The sequence below is a fragment of the Oncorhynchus tshawytscha genome, linkage group LG01, assembly GCF_018296145.1.
Source record: "Oncorhynchus tshawytscha isolate Ot180627B linkage group LG01, Otsh_v2.0, whole genome shotgun sequence".
Lineage (NCBI taxonomy): Eukaryota > Metazoa > Chordata > Actinopteri > Salmoniformes > Salmonidae > Oncorhynchus > Oncorhynchus tshawytscha.
The window spans coordinates 70,414,013-70,436,345 of record NC_056429.1 but is presented as its reverse complement, the minus strand read 5'-3'; the positions used below and the strand labels follow the sequence as shown (position 1 = coordinate 70,436,345).

The following is a 22,333-nucleotide window of genomic DNA, read 5'->3' as shown; positions in this document are numbered from 1 at the left end:
ATGTTACCACTATTATGTTGTACTATACTACTACTATACTAATATAGCCTTTACCCCATCTTACTACCTTTACATGAATATGCCTAACTCTAATCTAACTGTAATCTAACTGTAATCTAACTTTAATCTAACTGTAATCTAACTGTAATCTAACTGTAATCTAACTTTAATCTAACTGTAATCTAACTTTAATCTAACTCTAATCTAACTGTAATCTAACTCTAATCTAACTCTAATCTAACTTTAAACTCTGTCTCTCCTTCCAGTTAAGAGGAACTTCAGCAGCGTTGTGGCCTCGTCGGGTAACACCAGTCTAAATGGGGAGGACGGAATTGAGCAGACCGCCATCAAAGTCTCCCTCAAATGTCCAATCACCTTCAGGCGCATCCAGCTGCCCGCCAGGGGGCATGACTGCAAACACGTACAGGTAGGACGGGAGAAAGGGGTATGTTTTCACACGGTAGATGGCTGGATAGGGCCACCAGTTTTCCCTGACTATGTGCCTAGACCAGGAAAAACTCTAGGCCCTTATAGCACAGTTGTTCGGTGAACTACGCTAATGTGATGAGTAACCTTGCCTGAGACCTGAAGACTCATAAGTGTTTTGTCTAACCACAGTGTTTTGATCTGGAGTCGTATCTGCAGCTGAACTGTGAGAGGGGGATGTGGAGGTGTCCTGTATGCAAGTATGTGATGACCATTTCCAAACTATGTTTTGTCAATAAAGTTATGTCTCCTTTTTGAATGAGTTAAAATGATGAGTGTTTCTCTCTCTTTTTCTCTCTTCACAGTAAAACTGCCTTGTTAGAGGGTCTAGAGGTGGACCAGTACATGTGGGGAATCCTCAACGCCATCCAGAAGTATGTTTATTTTTCCTTATTACTAACAATAGTTCATAAATATTATTAACCTTCCGTGCTTCATGTTCTTATCCAGTTTTCCCACTATTATTTCTATAGTGTCTATGTATTAAGGGACCATAACAATTCCCTTCTTCATCCTGTAGTGACTAAATGTTATTTTCCACTATTCCCAATATTATTATTACCACAGTGTCTTCGTAATACTGGACTTTTCCACTTCCTCCATCCTTTGTAATATGGGACTGTATAAAAAGGTCCCCTTTCTCTTCCCGTAGTTCGGAGTTTGAGGAGGTGAACATTGACCCATCGTGTAGCTGGCGGCCAGTGCCCATCAAATCTGACCTCCATATTAAAGAAGACCCTGATGGACCACTGGCCAAACGCTTCAAGACCATGAGCCCCTCCCAGATGACCATGCCCAATGTCATGGAGATGATCGCCCAGCTGGGCCCTGGCCCCTCCCATTACCCATCAGGCCCTGCTCAGCACGGGGGCATCGGCGCCGGGGTCAACCCAGGGGAGTACGGTGGCCCGAGAGGCCCAGGTAAGACCAATTTCAGAATTCAGATATTACACATTTTGAACATGTTAAATGTTGTGTATTTAGCAGACACTCTTATCCAGAGTCATAACAAGGTATGTGAGACAACCTTAAGAGTGCCCTCCCCTTATTTATGTTTTTCTGTGCTGCTAGGCCACACTTACCACGGTCACGGGAACTTTGACTTCGCCCACGGTAACCCCTCGGGCGGGGGAGGTGGTGGAGGTGGACCGAGAGGAGGAGGATCCCCCATGAGTGACTTTATCCACACCCCTCAGCTGTCCCACCCCCCAGACTTCCCCGGGGGTCTTCTATCCCAGGACAAGCCCCTCAGCCACGGCATCAACGGCCCTGTAAGTTCCCTACACCTCCACTACCAACCACCAGGGTCACTCATACCAGAGTTGCTGAAGATCCTCATAGAAAAGTAGTACACCCACACCCAAACATTTCCCAGGTGGAGGGTACAACAAATGTCATATGAAAGGAATAGGAATACTTGTTGTATATCATCTCATGTCAGGCCTGTCAAAGACCTTGTAGTTCATAAAAAGCACCGATCTCAATCAGGATAGCTTTGGCATTGTGCTCAGCTTGTCTTTGCAGCCTTGCTCATGTCATCCTCTACATGTCAGCTCAGAGCTTTCTTTAAACACATTCTACTTCCTCTCCCTCCCTCTCTCTCTCTCCCTGCGTCTCTCTCTCTTTCTCTCCCTCCATCCCTCTCTCCCTCCTTAGATGTCTCATCCTTCCAGCACTGATCAGTCCCATAATTCCATGCAACAGCAGAGCTTGCACGCGCCTCCTCACTCCAACAGCCAGTTGATACATCACGGTGGCAGCCAATCAGGGCAGTCGTTACATCACAGCGGCCAATCGTTGCTGCCCCCTCGCCAGCAGGCCCCGCCTCCCCAGCTGCAGCAAGGCCAGAACAGCCACCAGCACAGCGATCTGAACTTTAACCCCTCCTCGGGCATTGAAGGTCAAATCAGTGGTGACATGCCCGAGCCCTCCCTAGATGTAAGTGTGACATCGTGCTTAGGATGCATGCGCAAACAGGTGCAAACGTCATCTAGCTAGCATTAGCACCGTCTGCTAAAGCTTCACTCATTACCTAGCTTTGGTTTGATGGAGCATGTCAGCTGCTATGCTAATACCTTTAGTTGTTTAAAAAGACTCTTGGATAGAACTGAGAAGTCTATTGACAATATGCATCTTAATTATTGTCTCTCTTCCCTTATCGCTCTCACTCCACCTCTCGCTCTCTTCCTCTCTCCCTCATCTTCCCTTTCTCTGGCTCTTCCTCCTTCCCTCCCTCATCTACCTCTCCCACTCCACCTCTCGCTCTCTTCCTCTCTCCCTCATCTTCCCTTTCTCTGGCTCTTCCTCCTTCCCTCCCTCATCTACCTCTCCCACTCCATCCCTCACTCCATCTCTCGCTCTCTTCCTCTCTCCCTCATCTTCCCTTTCTCTGGCTCTTCCTCCTTCCCTCCCTCATCTACATCTCCCACTCCATCTCTCACTCCATCTCTCGCTCTCTTCCTCTCTCCCTCATCTTCCCTTTCTCTGGCTCTTCCTCCTTCCCTCCCTCATCTACCTCTCCCACTCCATCTCTCACTCTCTTCCGCTCTCTCCCTCTCTCCCCCATCTTCCCTTTCTCTGGCTCTTCCTCCTTCCCTCCCTCATCTACCTCTCTCTCTCTGTCTCTCTCTCTCTACAGCTGCTTCCAGAGCTGGCCAACCCAGACGAGCTCCTGTCCTATCTGGACCCCCCGGACCTCCCCTCCAACAGCAACGATGACCTGCTCTCCCTCTTCGAGAACAATTAACCTTTCGCCTCCCTCACCCCTCGAGCCAAACCCAAATCTTCTCTACAGACACACACACACCACAGGCTGTGTGTCCAACCAGCTGGACTCTCCATAGAGTCCATAGACACACCGTCATCCTCATATGGACTGGTAGTGGGGACTTTTCCGAGTGGACTTACCCAATGTGTAGTGCACTTCAGACCCAGGGTTCAAAGTTCAAACCCCCAGTCAGGTCACACCTCCTACACACCCGGGTTCACACCCCGTCGGACACACACACACACACAATGTTTTGTCAATTGTGGCATAGACGTGTAGGTGGCATGAGGTCATCTGTCAGACCATGAGATGATGATGAGGATGACAGTCTGGATGTCAGGGAGTGGACGCTGTGTGTGAAAGAGACAGGAAACAGGAAATGCACTCATGTCCTCACTTCCTCACACACACTCTTCCTCATGTAAAGAATCGCGGAGCTGCGGAGCTCCTCTGGCCGACAACAACACGTCGACAGCCAATGTCGGCTGTCTAGTCCTTAAGTGATATTATATCGAAAGAAAACTGTGCAGCTATTAATCACGTTCTATGCGTATGACCTCACAGGCCGAACTCTCTGTGTGGGCTTTTAGGAGAAAGTGTTGTAGTATTGTTTTATCATTCTTATTTCCCCCATTATACAAAAACAAAGAAAAACATACAATAATAGGAAAGAAAAGTCATCTTTTTGTCCTGGCCAGTGTTTCTATCAATCCTATTTTGATGTGTGTTCTTCCAAGCCCTGATCCCCTGAGACCACGACCTTTAACGCCTGACCTTTGACCTAAATAAAGTGTGTTCTTATAACCTCTGACCCTTAGCTCACAGTGTGTTTCCATCGTGACATCAGTCAGTCAGCACTGGGTCCGTTCCAACCATTCTACTGAAGCACAACAGAGAACCCCACACCACATCACAGGCAGAGCACTGAGAGGAGAGACCAAGGCCTGTTGGGGAGGATTCTAACCTTCTAGCTAGCCCAACCCAGTCTATCGAAGAATCAGCACTGTTAACTATTCTGTCTGTCCATCAACCCGTCCAATGTTGTTAAAGTTTCTCTTCCCTGATATTGCAGTACAATGCCATGTCGGGCTGTGGGCTATACAAAAATGAATTTTACCAATACATTCGTTTTGGGTTAGAATGATATAGAATTGTGTGGGAGAGAGAGAGAGTGTGTATGTGTGTGTGCATGTGTGTGTGTGCGTGTGCGTGCAAGAGAAAGAGTGAGGATGAGATTGAAGGAAAAAGAGAAGTCTATAATAGAGTCTATAATAGACAGAAACATCTAGTGTTGCAAAAGATATTGGGCCCTTGTAATAGAGCCAGAATGAAAGTTAGCCTGTTTCTCCCTCTTTAAGGTGAGTCTTCCTCTGTTCTACAGGCCTGCGATTGCTCCTGTAACTATACTGTACGGTTTGGCTCTACCATGTGTTAAGAAGTGCATGTGTGCCAATGGCCTCTGTTCTAAATTAGAGGGAAAGAATATTGTCTTTTTTATTTTATAGTCATTTCATTTTTTTTTATCATGATTTTATTTGACATTTTCTTGCAAAGGAATGATTTTGGTTAATGGTAATGTATTGTCCAACTTTTTTATTTTCACGTTTGTTCCACTTTGACTGTTGATTGGAAAATGGCCATGTGTGATACATCACCAAAGTTATCCCACAGTTTGTAGGAGTTGGCCTGGACATTACTATCATGTAAGAATGATGCCCTTCTATGCTTTAAGCATACTCCTAGGGAACCCATCAAACATTATTCTGAATAAATGTGTGCTTGCACTGCATTTTCTGTGTCTTTTACTGTTAAACTGTATTTTGTCATCTTAAAAAAAAAAGGAAAAGCACACATGATCCCACAATGGTTTTATAAAGACAATAATTGTAATTGTTGTCATCCTGACAATGTATGCTTTAAATATATTTGCTAATGTTTTGGGGGAAAAGTGACTTTACCCCCAGTCTTTTTTGTTTTAAGTCAAAAGTCTAATACCCTCTGGAATTGAATGTGAGTTCTTTGACATTTTTGTGCTACCCTCTTTTGTACAACACAAGATCATCATGTGTATTATTCTATCCTCGTAGCGTTTTTGATATTCTTCTCCTATTTTAAGTTATTACTTTGTTTATCTATTAAGTGACTTTGTGAGAATAATCATAATTTGGTTTACATCAGATTATGTAGCCTACTAAATGAAATTGAAGATTTCTAGATCAATCCGTGGATATTGTTTGGATTTAGGAATGATCCCCAATGCTGGTTGAATCACCTGAACACAACTGATCCTTTAGTCTGTCTATTTGTTGAAGACAATGCACTGCCACAGCGAGGTATTTTGACTCCCCTGCTCTGTAGATCTGTGTAGACATGATGCTGAAGTCTGGTCTATCAACGTTACTCTCTATACGCCACATAGAGGTTTGAGTCTTGTCCGAGGTTCAGGCTCCACACACAACTGTAGCTGGACAGTCAATGGACACAAGTGGAGTGTGTTAGAGGATGCAATGTATTTTCATGGAAAGAAAATGGGAGATGTCGGGCCCCCCCCGGCCCTCTCTACTCGGCCACTTAAATGCAAGAGAAGAGTAAGAAACGGGTCTGGAGGGTCTAAGGAATGCATGTACATTATGTAAATGACAAATAGAGACACATTAACTTACAGAAATGTAGACATTTTTCCCCACGCAGGGGACAATGATACGCATTGTGTATTTAGAATTTGTAAAGTTTGCATCCTCCTGTCAGAAGAGACTGTTGAATTGTGGGAAAGGAGTACGTGTTTGAGATAGTCTGTACAGTCCTCTCCCTGACCACATTTGTTCATTTATGTAAGATACTTTATTATCTACTTCTCAAACACGGCCGTTGGAAGAAAAAAAAAATACACACTTGTTTCTCTTTGTGTAAAATTCAACTTCTGTGTATTTCTCTATTACCTGTGTACTTTATAAAGGTGCTACAACAACAAAATAATAAAGAAATTTTGAGGTACCAATCGGGATTTGTGGGAACCATGAGTGGTTCCTAAAAATTGTTGATACAAAATTTACAGTTTGTACAATTTTGTCAAATTTACAGTTTTTACACGATTAGGCAAAAAATATTACTTCCGAGGTACAATCTGAAGTGATTGACACACCAGGTGGCAGTTGTCTTTTTTGTTTTGTACATTCTGTGTACAGTCATTTCATATACTAAACTGGTCAGAAAAAAAGAATTGTGATTTTTAGTCTTGCAAAACTGTATGTAGTTAGATGACGTGACATCCTAATATTTATCTAATAAATATGTATTCAAATGAAACTCATGCATCATGGTCTTGGTTTTCCAATAGCCTACATCTTCTATCCTCTATGTAACTTTAATGACAGTAACTGGCAGTCACTGGCAGTCAAGTCAGTTTAAGAGCTTTCAATAACAATATGAGTATTACATGCTTGCCCAGTTTGAAACTACCTTAAAAAGGAAGAGTCCTGTCTATCACATATAAAGTTATTTAGACCTAAAATACAGAGTTCAATATTGGAGTAAAGGCTTTGATGGGGAGAGGAATAAGACATTCTAACAATAAAAATCAAAATACTATTGAATATATTGTAGACAGATGTATTCATAATTTTCATGGACTAGCTATCTATGTGCACAACATCATCATTTGGTGTCGCTCTTGGGGGTCTTTGCAATGTCATGTGTAATCACACACCCCCATTCTCAGAACGTCATGTTGACAACTATGCAAAGATGTTGCAAATTAAAAATCATATAAAATATTGCTCTTTTGGCGATTGCTGCGACGATGTTGTTTTCGTCTGGACCCGTCAAGAACCCAGTAGTGTATTTTGTCATCACAACTGACAACGAATCTCTGGGACGAATCATCATAGAGGTGGCTACGGTTAGCTACATAATGTTAAAGTATACTGAACAAAAATATTAATGCAACATGTAAAGTGTTGGTCCCATGTTTCATGAGCTGAAATAAAAGATCCCCAAAATGATCTATACGCACAAAAAGCTTATTTCTTTAAAATTTTCTTCACAAATTTGTTTACATCCTTGTTAGTGAGCCTTTCTCCTTTGCTAAGATAATCCCCACACGTCCATACAAATAAATGATGCCATTATATGGTCATTAAATAACACACAACAGCATGGCATATTTAGATAGTGGAATAGGCCTAGCCTACTTACTTTCTATTTTGCAACCCGGGTGGTTATTCTAGACAAGATTCTTCTGCGTCTTTATCAAGGCCCAAGCCTATACTATGTCATCTACTGGTATAACGTCGTAATTGAATGCCGTTCTAAAACAAGCTTTAGACTTTTATTTTGGAAATGAATCTAGAAGCTGCAAGGCAACTGTAACATCTGGGATAGAGTTGCTTGATTGACCAGCTAACTTCAGCTAACTACGTTCAGTTCATGTCCTTTGCAGATGCCACATTACTGACAAAAGTTTGTACACATAACAAATATATGTCACTGAGTAAAGGGAGATATAAAGTAAGAATTGAACGTGTAAATGTTAATTCATAGTAGTAACATACGTTTACAGATCCATTTTAACGCTTACGTTTCATGTTTCATGCTTGACTTCTTACGATCCTAGCGAATACGTATGTTCAACCTTTTGGTAGGTATCTGGCTCCATACAGGTACCCTAGCTCACCAGCTACCTCCTCAGTCTGACCCTAGTTCGTCGACCTTAATATGTAAAACACTTACACTGAACAAAACTATCAAATGTAAACGCAACATATAAAGTGTTGGTCCTATGTTTCATGAGCTGAAATAAACAATCACAGAAATGTTCCATACGCACAAATTATTATTTCTCTCAAATGCTGTGCACAAATATGTTTACATCCCTGTTAGTGAGCATTTCTCCTTTGCCAAGATAATACATCCACCTGACAGGCGTGGCATATCAAGACGCTGATTAAACAGCATGATCATTACACAGGTGCACCTTGTGCTGGATACAATAAAATGCCACTAAAATGCTCAGTTTTATCACAAAACACAATGACACAGATGTCTCAAATTTTGAGGGAGCGTGCAATTGGCATGCTGACTGCAGGAATGTCCACCAGAGCTGTTGCCAGAGAATTTAATGTTCATTTCTCTACCATAAGCTGCCTTCAACGTTGTTTTGGAGAATTTTGCAGTACGTCCAACCGGTCTCACAACATCTGACCACGTATATGGTGTCGTGTGGGCGAGTGGCTTGCTGATGTCAACATTGTGAGCAGAGTGCCCCATGGTGGCAGTGGGGTTATGGTATGGGCAGGCATGAGCTACGGACAACAAAATGCAACAATTGCATTTTATTGATGGCAATTTGAATGTGCAGAGATACCGTGACGAGATCCAGAGGCCCATTATCGTGCCATTCATCAGCCGCCATCATCTCATGTTTCAGCATGATAATGCAAGGCCCCATGTCACAAGGATCTGTACACAGTTCATGGAAGCTAAAAATGTCCCAGTTCTTCCATGGCCTGCATACTCACCAGAGTAAACGGATAGCCGTTTACTACAGCATGTTCCAGTTCCAGACAATATCCAGCAACTTCGGACAGACATTGAAGAGTGAGAAGCCATTCCACAGGCCACAATTAACAGCCTGATCAACTCTATGCGAAGGAGGTGTGTCACACTGCATGAGGCAAATGGTGGTCACACCAAATACTGACTGGTTTTCTGATCCTAGCCCCTACTTTCATCTGTGACTAACAGATGCATATCTGTATTCCCAGTCATGAAATCCATAGATTAGGGCCTAATATATTTATTTTAATTGACTGATCTCCTTATATGAACTGTAATTCAGTAAAAACATTACTGCACGTTGCGTTTATATTTTTGTTCAGTGTAATTGAAGTTGTTGAAGTAGTGTCTTCACTCCACTAGATGGCGGTATTGACAACACAGACAGGTTATTTCAATAGTTACAAATGACCTACTTTCCAAGCAAGTCAACATCCCATTTATCATAATAACATTTATTTAGACTAAACCTTTACCCCATGTTGATAGATGGACACTCCAGCTCAGGGTATGTTCTCTTGGATAATGACAGTCTGGCTCCAGTTATGGTGGGGGGAATAGACCTTTACCCAATCCAGATGTGTTCTATCTGCTTTTCTATGTCCTTCTGCAGCCAGTTACCCCACAGTGTTCCTAACTATTTAGTCTTTATGTGAGCACTTGATCCATGGAAACAACGTTTGGAGAAATAGGTTTTCTCTGCATGTACCCACATAAAAAAAGACTACAGTTCAGTGTAGAATACTACCGTCCTTACTATAGAATTCTGTAGCTAACTGTAGGTATACTCTAGAATACTAGTATCCCTCAATCGTGTAGTGCTTACTACTCATGCCCCCCTTCCAGGGCTAGTTGATCTGGAAATTTCTGACAAGTTATAAATAGCTCTCTACGGTCTGCAATGACTGACATGAGGAAAACTGCTGATGCACTACCTACCCACTTTCAAAATTGCACCCTGTGCATTCTACTTTTAGGAACTTTTAAGAACTACTGCTGTAGAATACTATATAAATACTACAGTACTATCTGCAAGAAAACACTGCAGTAAATACTACAGTAATGCCTGCAGAAACATTGCAGTCTGCAAAAATACTACACTTTTTGAATTATAGTAAATACTTCAGTTTTAATTTGCACATACACACCATATCCAAATTTGTGCTACCCATAAGTGAGAAATCTACATGCCAAGTATAGACCACATATTGCGTTCCCTATAGGTTATAGAAACTCTGTTCAGACCCCAGTCCTACCTACCTACAGGTTATGAAAAATGTGTTATTTTAGTTTCTCCAGTATCTTTCCTCAAGGAGAAAGCCTGCACTTCCATGTCAAAGATAATAGAACAAATCTCCTACATGTCACCATAGAGATGGATAGAGAACTCGACATGGATGTAACCCGTTTTAGCATGGCCATTGAGGGCATCCACCATTTTAAAGTAGTCAACTGGGTTTGGATTCCTATGGGTTGGGAGCAATCAACCAATGATCAGAGCATTGTCTTCTTGAAATTGGGTGCTATGGTTTGTAAATGGCTTCAATCCCACCATCTAGTGGCTATAATAAATAAATGATAAAAGATTTGGTTCAGGACTCTAGCACTGCAGGTGGCGGTAAATCACCAACATAAGCTTGACACTTCAAAACAAAAGAAAAAGACAAATTACTTCTTTAAAATGGAGATAGCCACAATGGCGCTGCCAATGCTGTCACAGACGCCATAATGGCACGGATAAAATTATGAGGCCTCTTTCCATCTCTATGGATGTCGCAGTAATATTTTTGTAGAGAAAATAATCTATTAACTATTTAGGCATGGAAGATGGACCTGAGACATATAGAATGTATAAAATAATGTTGTACATTTATTCCCAAATAAATCCATGTTTTTAAGAGTGTACTCCGTTGCTCATTGTGTCCTGTGTGCCAACATCACTAATTACTCCTGCCTTTAACACTTCCTGGTAAGGATCCAATGTCTTTTTTTAGACAGCCAGACAACCAACACGACTTCCTGTCCTTCAGTGCAGGATGTGACATCACGCCTTTGGCTTCTATTTGTCCATGAAACCTCCCTATACTGGGATATCATCTGTTTCATCTCACTTGGCTTGGAACAAAGCTGAGAAGGCCAACATACTGGAAGTAAAGTACTCTTATTAGAAAAGAGAGCAATGATTCTATAGTAGAAGTGCATTGACTATTTGTGATTTGAATGTGTGTGCAGAATACAGGTCAATACAAGTCAATCTACAGTTATACCGCAGTAGTATACAGGAAAACAGTTAGTGGCGAATGCTATAATCATTAGTAGTGAATGAGCAATTCAGTTGTTAAGAATGCAGATACATTTTACCAACTTTGTGTGTTGTAAAATATTTTCGCAAAACCACATTTAGTTTGATGTACAGTACACCAACTTTCTTTTGTGTGGGTTCTTACCATAGAAATAGGATGTAAACATTCTATTTATGATTGTAGTTACTATATTTCTATTGTTCAGTTCTTCCCTCTATTCTAGCACTAATGTCTTTATTGTAAACGGAACAATTCTCCCCTGGTGAAATTCAGTGAGTGACCAGGGCAGAGACTGAAAAACCAGACTATGGCTGCATTTAGACAGGCAGCCCAATACTGATATTTCTTCCACCAATTGGTCTTTTGAACAATCACTTTTGATCTTTTTCAGATCTGATCTGATTGGTTAAAATACAAATTAGTGAAACAATGATCAGAATAGGGCTGCCTGTCTAAACGCAAACTATGTGTCTGGGTGGTGGTGATGCTTATCAAGCTAATACTTTATGAAAGTAAATAATGAACTGAACGTGAAATAGCAACCATGGCTCTTAAACGAAACCATGCGCTCTGAGTTCCCAACCGTTTGTTTGAATTCTCCAGTTACATTGTTGCCATAGAGACACTTTATCCCCGCTTCTATGTTTGAGCTAGGGATGTTATAACAAACTTAATATAATTTGGGTCCCCACCCTCTTGTGAAGTGTTTGCTATTTGGAATGTGTGTCCAAGCCCGTGCATGGAAACTTGGCTTGACAGACTACGGCCAGTGCCCTAGCCCTACACTCTTTGAAAAAAGGGTTCCAAAAGGGTTCTTTGGCTGTCCTCATAGGAGAACCCTTGTTGGTACCATGTAGAATTATTTTGAGTTACATGTAGAACCCTATATGTAAAAAGTTCTAAATGGAACTCAAAAGGGTTCTACCTGGAACCAAAAAAAGGGTCCTTCAAAGGGTTCTATGGGGACAGCCGAATAACCATTTTAGGTTCTAGATAGCACCATTTTTTCTAAGAGTGTACTTATATACTCATGTTAAACAATAAGATGTTTACAATCATTACAAGCAATTAAGTTATTGTATCACATGCATTTCCACTGACTATAACAAACATTAGGAACACCTTTTAACATTGAGTTGCACCCTCCCTTTGCCCTCAGAACAGCCTCAATTCATCAGGAATGGACTCTACACAGTTTCGAACGCGTTCCACAGGGATGCTGGCCCTTGTTGACTCCAATGCCTTTTACAATTGTGTCAAGTTGGCTGGATGTCTTTTGGGTGGACCATTATTGATGCACACGAGTGTGAAAAACCCAGCAGTGTTGCCGTTCTTGACACAAACTGGTGCGCCTGGCACCTACTACCATACCCCGTTCAAAGGCACTTTTGTCTTGCCCATTCACCCTCAGAATGGCACACATAAACAATCCATGTCTCAATTGTCTCAAGGCTTAAAAATCCTTCTTTAACCTGTCTCCTCCCCTTCATCTACACTGATTGAAGTGGATTTAACAAGTGACATCAATAAGGGATCATAGCTTTCAACTGGATTCACCTAGTCAGTGTATGTAATGGAAAGAGCAGATGCCTTTAATGTTTTGTCCACTCAGTGGATATCATGAAGTGAGCATGAATGTGTGCTTTGATCTAGTCTGTAGGCTTAGTTAAAAAACCTATCCACAGCTTTGGTAAAACTATTTGCATTTTATTATCTGGTTTATATTCACTAATTTAGAGTAAATGACCCAGAGAAACAAAGTTTAGAGAAAAGGTTTTATAAGTACAGAACTGGAAGTCTTGATAACTCATACAAATGACAATGTAATAGTAAAAGTGTTGAAATAAGCATTGAAATAAACCTGTCACTTTCCCTACCCCGGATCTTTTCAACACTAGTCTGAACTAGAATAGGACCTCCAGGACTTGACAACAGCTTCCTGAGGCATCGTCCTAATTTCTCCTTTACACAAACCAGCGGACCTCCGCAGTGCAGACCAAACCTGGGTTCAAATACTATTTGAAATACTTGATCTGTGCTTTATTGAGCTTGCCTGGCTTAATGGACCATCGAAAACTCCCATCAAACCCTGTCCGTCGACACTCGAGGTGGGCTAGAGCAAACACTCAGTGTTTCAAGTATTTTAAACAGTATTTGAACCAGCCCTGAGCCCCACCATTGAGTAGAATTGAGTAGACAACAAATGTCTGCTTATTCGTTGTAACATATGGACAATATTGGATGGATTCAATCCGTATCGCCGAAGTATCGTGGAAGATCTACGTTAAAATGTAAAGGTAATTTCCAATTGAGCCGGCATACAGTATGCAATGTTACCATGAATACAGTCTCCGCGACCACGGGAACATAATTGTCAATTGTGCTAAAAAGCGGATCTTCAGCGCTACGGTTGCATAGAGCCCTAAAGCTGTATTGTTGTATTGTAGCCCCTGATCCCTAACCCCTGGGTACTTGTGTAGATTTGAGTGGATTGGATAGTTCTATTTAAGCAATATGGTGAAATTCTATCTAGCTTTTCAGTGGGCGAGGTGAACTAAGAAGCAACGGCAGTATATTGAATAGTACAAATTCAACAATGCACTGAAAAATAACACTATCCAAATGTTTCGAATTTAACATTTATTTTAATTCCTCAAAATTCCTAATAGCACTAAAGCTCTAACCCATTGGGCACACACTGGTTGAATAAACGTTGTTTCCATGTAATTTCAATGAAATTACACTGAACCAACGTGGAATAGACGTTGAATTGACGTCTGTGCCCAGTGGGAAAGTAGTTTGTTGTTTTCTTAACTAACAAATAAGGCACATTTGGGAATGCCATTTCAGGGACGTGTTGCAACAGAAGTGTTATTTTCTTTTTCCACAACAACTTTTCACTCATCATCCTAACTCACTCAATCCAATTATAGCATACAATCTCAAAACGTTACAGACGTCAAAGAACAAACATGAATGTCTAATCGACCACTTAAGTGTTAAAACACTACATTCAGTTAGTATGTATAAATTGCTATACACTATCAGTGAACGATACATTTTTATGACTAGTAACAATCAATTTGAAGTTGTTGAGAATGCTGAGACTATTGTACATCCCAAATGGCACCCTATTCTCGAAATAGTGCACTACTTTTGACCAGAGCCCTATGTGCTGGGTCAAAAGTACTGCACTATAAAATGAATAGGGTGCTATTAAGGACAGACTCTATATAGCCCATTACAGTATGTAGCCAACTACGTTACAGTGCTAAAATTAAATACATTGCACAAAGTAATACACATTTTTCATTTAAAATCAAAACACATGCACATGCAAACTCTATAATAGTAATTTTGTCTCACAAACTTGATTAACAGAAGTAAGTTACACTCTGAACTACAGCCTGGTCTCATAGACTAGATGTAACATATTAAATATAAATTCAGGACACTCAAATTAGTATGACATGTTACGTTTGGTATGGCTACATGAGACAGAAGGTTACTATAACGTGAACGTCTAGCAACTCAAAGGTTGCGTGTTCGAATCTCATCATGGACAGTTTAGCTGTTTTAGCTAATTAGCAACTTTGAAACTACTTAACATGTTAGCTAACCCTTCCCTTAACCTGTTAGCCTAACCCCTAACCTATAACGTGAACATCTAGCAACCCAAAGGTTGCGTGTTCGAATCTCATCACGGACAGTTTTAGCTAATTAGCAACTTTGCAACTACTTAGCATGTTAGCTAACCCTTCCCTTAACCCTTTACCCTAACCCCTAACCTATAACGTAAACATCTAGCAACCCAAATGTTGCGTGTTCGAATCTCATCACGGACAGTTTTAGCTAATTAGCAACTTTGCAACTACTTAGCATGTTAGCTAACCCTTCCCTTAACCCTTTAACCTAACCTTAACTCGAACCCCTAGCCTAGCTAACTATAGCCAGTTAGCCACCTAGCTAACGTTACCCACAACAAATTGGAATTTGTAACATACCATACGAAACATAACATATTATACTACACGGAAGAAGACAGATTTATGTTTACTATGTTAAGTCTACCCCTGAGTCCAGGTTTACTACACTATGAATAAAAATAATTATTTCACAAATGTCCTTGTTGTAGCTGCTTTGGCAAACTAGAACTCACAGTTGAATGTGCTTATATAGTGGCGAGTATCAGTCATTCAAATATAACAATGATTTCTTCTGCATGTTAACAAAACAGTATTATTGCTTAACCTAGTAACATCTTAATCAATGATATAGAATTTGAATAACAAAACATTGGTAATTATGTCTGCCATTTTCATAACAATGCAATACTCGTAATACGACATGAATGCATGTTATTCAAAGGACACAAATTGTAACTCATTGACATATTAGTTAAAGCACTTGGGTATCATTCTGGGTTATGCAATACTGATAAAGTTTCTAACTGCAAAAAAAACACACAATGGCTTATAATTGAGTAAAGGGTATTCATAATTATGTACCAACTTTTTTAATCTATGTATTTCAATATTTTCTTCTTAGTGTAACTGTTGCTTATTTTATTTATTTTTTTAAAGTGTTGTAAAAACTCTTTTCATAAATATTTCTGTAGGATTAACCCCTCAGGTCATTGTAAAACATCAACAAAAAAACTCCCAGCTTTATTTGTTTCTCAGCAATATAGGCCCTTTTTCACATAGAAAGCTTCAAAATTGCATTACATTTCAGAGGAGCTAAGATCCTTAAAAATGATGGCCATCTAATATATACATAAACAGTCAGTTGTAAAATGTATTTGAGGGAAAAATTAAGATTTTTTTTTTTTTTTTTTTACATCTATAAAGTATTTTTTTCCAAAATACACAAATCTTTCATAGAAAATAACAAACCCATACCGAAAAGGAACTAGAAAAATCAAGTATATGTCAAGGCTGGATTAAATCAGTATTGCAGAAGCATCACGGAAGCTCCGCATTGTAGCGCAGATTACATTTAAAAGGTAATGTTCCCCTGTTAGTGGAGACCGTATTCACGTTAAACGCTGATTATGTCGGCTCAATCAGAAATTACCATTACATTTTTACGCTGATCTTCTGCGATACGGATTGAATCCAGCCCTAAATTCAAGACAAAAAAACACATCTGAAAAAGCATTTGTATACGTTTTAAATACAATAAACACATTGTATGAACTGCTTCCATTGGCTCGTTATGCCATCTCAAACACATGGCTTCTTCTTCACAAACTGGTCTGGACGGAATCAGACTATCCCACAACAATATATTGGGCAATTTTATATTTTCTTTATATTCTTCATGATATTCCTTATATTCTTAAGGATATTCTTATCCTTATATTCCTTAAAAGTCAGAGCACTCATAAGCCTAATGCATATCGATTTTGATCAGTATTAGCACTTTAGGGGTTCTATTCAATTAGATCTGCTTTAGCTGTCATCCGCATAGCAATTGTTTTGGCAGTGTCGGAGGTGGAACGGAGTTAGAGTTGTCAAATCCACAAGCCGCTCCTGGAATTATACTGTACCTAAAGTGGAAAATGGCATTGCCATTGGCTGGAAAGAGTCGCAGTAAGAGATATCCCATGCAGCCATGTTCACAAGTTCTGACTGGAATGTGAGATGTAATCTACACCTCGATTAGGCTGATAGAAATGTTTTTTCTTTTTATTCATTTAAAAAAATATATATTACCCCTTTTTCTCCCCAATTTCGTGGTATCCAATTGGTAGTTACAGACTTGTCCCATCGCTGCAACTCCCCTACGGACTCCGGAGAGGCCAAGATCGAGAGCCATGCGTCCTTCAAAACACAACCCGCCAAGCCGCACTGCTTCTTGACACAATGCCCGTTTAACCCAGAAGCCAACCGCGGAGGAAACACTGTACACATGGCGAACGTGTCCGCGTGCATTGCACCCACCCTGCCCGGACGATGCTGGGCCAATTGTGAGTCGCCCCATGGGTCTCCCAGTCGTGGCCGGCTGCGACAGAGCCTGGACTCGGACCAGGATCTCTAGTGGCCTTAGACCACTGCACTACTCGGGAGGCCCTCATTATTTATTTGAATGATTTTCAATTTGAGCATAATTATTTAATCTATATCCTACACTTTCTTGTTCTGATCTTCTAACGCAAGTGGGATGTGTGTGGCTTCGTGACAATGATCAAGAGCAGCTGCTCACTGATTGGACAGCTCCAATGCAGTTATACCTCCGACTCCTTCAACACATCAGCTGTGCAGTTGATTTAATCTAGGCCTAGGTTTAGTTGGCTAATACCCAAGCTAACGGAGATGGCTAATGGAAACATACAACTGCTGTTGGGAAGAGAATAAAGACTAGAATATATTGTAAAGATAGGATATCAGCAGTGTTCTGCTCGGTTGTAGTTGGTTTTATAACACTTATTAGATATGACAGAGAAACAGATCAATTGTATTAGCTACAGTACTGAAAATATAGAATTGATCCCAACATTATGTGTGGAGAAAATAATAATCTGCTATGACCTGTAATCAACGAACGAAACCCTCAACATCAATACGATTCACATCAAATATGATTAAAAAAACATTTTTGTTCAGATGATAATACAATATCCATATAATGGCTATGATGCATCTCCTCGCGATTATAATGCCTAATATTTTATGAGTAGACTACTATCCTGTAGGCTGGTTCAAGATCTAATTGTGCTGTCACAATGACTATAGGGGTTGTCAAGAGTCACAAACAGATCTGGAAACAGGCTAACTATCCTTCACCTCCCCATATAACTAAAACCAACTGAGTGTGATGTCCAAGTTTTGACAAATGATGCATAAGGCATTGTTCAGTATCCACCCATTGTATGTAAGACAACAGACTAAACTCCAACTTGTGTTTGTTAAATCAATCATTAAGTCATAAACAGACTATCATCTCAAGGACGGGATTCAATCCGATCACGAGTTATAGGCATTGCAGCTTTTAAAAGAAATGTTCGCGCATTTGTGGAGATCCCATTCACAGTAAAACACTGCATATCGTCTCAATCGGAAATTGCCTTTAAAAGCCCAAATGAGATCAGATTTAATCCCGGAGAACGAGGATGAGGTATCCAGCTTTTAGTCAAAACCTCATTCACATTAGTGTACTGACTTCAAAATAACATTGTTGTTGATTCCATGACAACAGACTAGCTACAGTGTGTGTGATTGTTTTTGCCAGATGCTTTAGTTACTGCGTCCAAACTCAAAAAAATGTTGTAGAGGAAGACATTAGCCAGTTGAAACTTCTCAGTTCTAATGGGGTAAGGTTCTTTGTTTTCCCATTTGTATTCACATCTTGAACTTGCATCAAACTTGGCAAAACACTACCTCAGAGTTACTTAGTTTAATCCAGTTCCAAACTAAGTTCAATTCCCCTCTTATTTCATTTCCTTCAAATTTTTCAAAAATAATTATTCTCTTTTTACAAGGCACATTGGTACTTTTAAGATAATATAAAATATACAACTATTAATTCAACCTTTATAGAACCATTAAACACATTCTAAATATTTGAGAAACGAATGTGTTTGATTTGAAAAATACACCTCAGCTTTGAAAATTGGTAGCAAACTTCTCTTCAGCTATACTCACAACATAAATGTTCCAAAAGTGTCAATAACCTCTATCGCTACAATACAACTAAACCTAACGTTACAAAATGTTAGATCAAAGATATTCTTCCCTCTAGATTCTCCAACGATAAAGTTTAAAGTATAGGCCTAGATCTTTGAAAACAGAGATAATGGTTAGTTACCTCCTCTATTAAAGACATTATTTAATGTTTATATCATGATGTGGTATCAAACACACAGAAACGTAAACTTAATCCATCATCACACTTACAAAACGTCCTCTGATAAACAAAACATGGCTGTCTGTTACAAGACAACTTTCCCACTTATTTTTTCTTCACCAAACATTATATTCATCTTACCTACATCCCTTTACCTCTCTTTCTCCCCAGACATCCTTTACTGCTGTCACCTGTTTGACACACTATGAAGGAGATAAACCCCTTGGAAAAAGATATTAGTTCTATTCACTGTCATATTTCTAGGTAAATAAAGCTGTCTTAAAGTAGCGTTACAAGATTGGAACAGCTCTATTGGTCAGGTGTGAGTCCTAAAAAAGATGTGAATTTGCAAATGCTATATGTATACTATAAAACCACTTTGAAATGCATAAGGATTACTTATTTACTGTATATACCAGATTAAATACCAGTTCTAATCAACTAAAATCCACCATGTCAATCTACCGGCATCCTACACCAAATAGACTACTGAAGTTGAGTCCTTAATAAGAATATTGTTTGCATACATAGAGTACAGGACGGAATTACTGTTCAAGGAACTCATTACAATAATAAAATGATTATTTGGAAGTAAAGTATTAAATTAGGTAGGCAAAAAAAGACTACAGCATTGCAGATAGGTTCAATCTAACACTTGAGAGTCTAAATACTGTGTGAATGGTATATTGGCTAAGAGGAACTGGATATTCAGTCTTTATCATAACAGAAACGGCTCTTATTGCATTTGGCTTTGGACAAGAATTTTCAAAGCTGGTCAATTTGTAAATCTCGATTAATACCTCAACACTAATTTCATTGCTGACGTAAATGCATAGCATGTTAAATACAAAACATCAATGTTATTATCACGGTACTACATCTAAACGAAGAACGATTCTCAACCTAAAGTAGTTTCTATAGACAATTAGAAGCAGTTACACAATAATACTTTGATATAAAAACATACACATATATATACTATTATACTATTACACATTCATATACAAGTAACCGCCAAAATAATGGAAACACGAGTAAATGAGGGATACAAAGTATATTGAAAGCAGGAGCTTCCACACAGGTGTGGTTCCTGAGTTAATTAAACAATTAAAATCCCATCATGCTTAGGGTCATGTATAAAAATGCTGGGCAGGCCATGATTTTTGCCATTATTTTGGCTACCATGGCTATGCCACCATAGGATGACAATGCCCCCATGCACGGGGCACAAGTGGTTACTGAATGGTTTGCTGAGCATGAAAACTATGTAAACCATATGCCATGGCAGTCTCAGTCACCAGATCTCAACCCAATTGAACACTTACGGGAGATTCTGGAGTGGCGCCCGAGACAGCGTTTTCCACCACCATCAACAGATCACGAAATTATGGAATTTCTCATGGGAGAATGGTGTCGCATCCCTCCTATAGAGTTCCAGACACTTGTTGAATCTATGCCAAGGTTCATTGAAGCTGCTCTGGCCCTGTTATTAAGACACTTTATGTTGGTGTTTCCTAGATTTTGACAGTAACTTGTATATATCCCAGTTAAAATCAATTCAAAATTGCACAACAGACAAACAGACGACAAATAATAAATACACCACATATAACATGTAAGCCAGGGATGTATGGTGCGGTATCCCTCCGTTAATCAATCAATAATCAATTCATAATTCATTCACAGTTATTAATGTATAGGTTGACATTTGACCAGACATTGACCCCGACTTGAGTCCATGACGATAGAAGGTTTAGGGACCTTTGTTACATTACCATCACTAGAGGCCCTGTCTCTGTCTGTTTTAACACTCAGAACATCCACACACACTTCACTTGGCAGGGAAAACGCTTCTGTAACCACAAAATCAACAGAGCCCAAAGTGAGGTAATGAAACCAAAGAGAGGGCAATACTGTCAGTGAGAACAATATCACATTATACACACACACATTGCGTGGGGTACACAAGGCTACAAGGCCCTGTCATGATTGAGGATATTTACATACAATTATTTAGGCAAGTTTTCACTGTTTAAAAAAAGCACTTTGTGGGGTTTTATCACTGTTTAGAAAGAGCACTTTGTGGGCTTTTAATCACTAAGTACATATCTTGGATCAGTTTCTCTCACTCCTTTACCATTAAGAAAGGGCCAGTAGGTGTAGGGATAATGACCAGGAACTGTGTTTAGTGACAAACCTCCCCAAAAGGAGGTTTAACGGCTAATTCAGAGAGGGGATGGGAGGAGGAACAAGGGAGGGGGAGGAGGAGTGGAAGGGGTGAGGAACAGGTGATGGAGATGGGGAGAGGAGAAGGAGGATGGATGGATGAGAGGGAGGGGAGGATTGAAGCCAGGGGCGGGAGTATATGTTAAGGTGTTATTGCACGCGTCGGCAGTAGTAGCCCAGGACTTTGCATTTCTCACACAGGTGCTGAGGGTGCTCCTTACTCTGGTCTGAGACGTCCAGGCCATCAGGCTTCTCCAATGGACGCTAACAGGGAGGAGAATTACGTAGGGAGAAAGATGGGGAGAGGGGGTAGAGAAAGATGGATGACAGAGAGGGAGGTAGAGAAAGAGAAGAGTGAGACTCATCACGTACAAGTATACACACTATATAAAATGTTTGCAATGGTGATAACATGACAGGGGGAAGAGTTAACCTCAGTTCTACAGTATACTGGGTGCTAACCACACACTGACAATTCACCCCACACTCAACACAAACAAACACACACACACACCCAACACAAAGCCTTCAATCTGCCAGCAGTTTGTTTGGGACTCAAACCAGCTCTGTTGTATTCCAAAATCTCAGGCCACAAGAACTAACCCTGGATTTTTTCAGACCTGGAGTCAGTGTAGTTTCTGTTATTGGTGTCAGAGCTGAGGCAAATAACCCTAACAGATCTCCTTCTCTCGCTAACACGATATAATGACAGAGTCGACGTTCCAAATGGTAACCTGTTCTCTATGTAGTGCACTACCTTTGACCAAAGCCCCCACCCTACATGCTATAATTCCAGAAAGAGGTCCAAGGCACATGTTTGCTGATATAAACCTGCATGAAAATACCAGCTACACCACTGGGAGTAATGGTTTGTTGGAAAGTATATGAAGGACAACAGAGGGTATCGTTCAGCGCCAACGGTTTGTTGGATGTCGATCACATACAATCCCTCAGCAATCATTTGCTTTCCCACCCAATGTTGTTACAGAGTTTTTTGTTATGATACTGTTATTTTTTCCAGACCGACAGTCTCAGACTGATTCTATAACTTGTCAAAACCAGAGCCCGTATTCATAAAGTGTCTCTGATCTAAGCTTAGTATTTCCTATTAGATCACAATGAATATGATGATATGCACAGAGCGGATCAG

General features: G+C 40.2%; 2 protein-coding genes across 9 annotated transcripts in view; one reads left to right on the top strand and one right to left on the bottom strand.

Moving 5' to 3' along the window:
• The window catches only part of LOC112255941 (zinc finger, MIZ-type containing 1a), a 195,610-nt gene extending 189,821 nt beyond the window's left edge, over positions 1-5,789 (top strand). For 7 of the 8 annotated variants that reach the window (XM_042324884.1, XM_042324872.1, XM_042324875.1 and 4 more), the window contains 7 exons: positions 267-427; positions 619-686; positions 792-860; positions 1,139-1,407; positions 1,558-1,757; positions 2,143-2,424; positions 3,125-5,789. In XM_042324884.1, the coding sequence (XP_042180818.1) occupies positions 267-427; positions 619-686; positions 792-860; positions 1,139-1,407; positions 1,558-1,757; positions 2,143-2,424; positions 3,125-3,232 (1,157 nt within the window). In that variant the 3' untranslated portion in view covers positions 3,233-5,789. The remainder of the gene's footprint in view (positions 1-266; positions 428-618; positions 687-791; positions 861-1,138; positions 1,408-1,557; positions 1,758-2,142; positions 2,425-3,124) is intronic. The other variant, XM_042324911.1, reaches the window with a different exon arrangement.
• Positions 5,790-15,757: 9,968 nt separating this feature from the next.
• LOC112255933 (zinc finger, CCHC domain containing 24) overlaps positions 15,758-22,333 on the bottom strand; it is a 58,061-nt gene continuing 51,485 nt past the window's right edge. Inside the window, exon 4 of the mRNA XM_024428787.2 lies at positions 15,758-21,447. Within this exon, the coding sequence (XP_024284555.1) occupies positions 21,334-21,447 (114 nt within the window). The 3' untranslated portion in view covers positions 15,758-21,333. The remainder of the gene's footprint in view (positions 21,448-22,333) is intronic.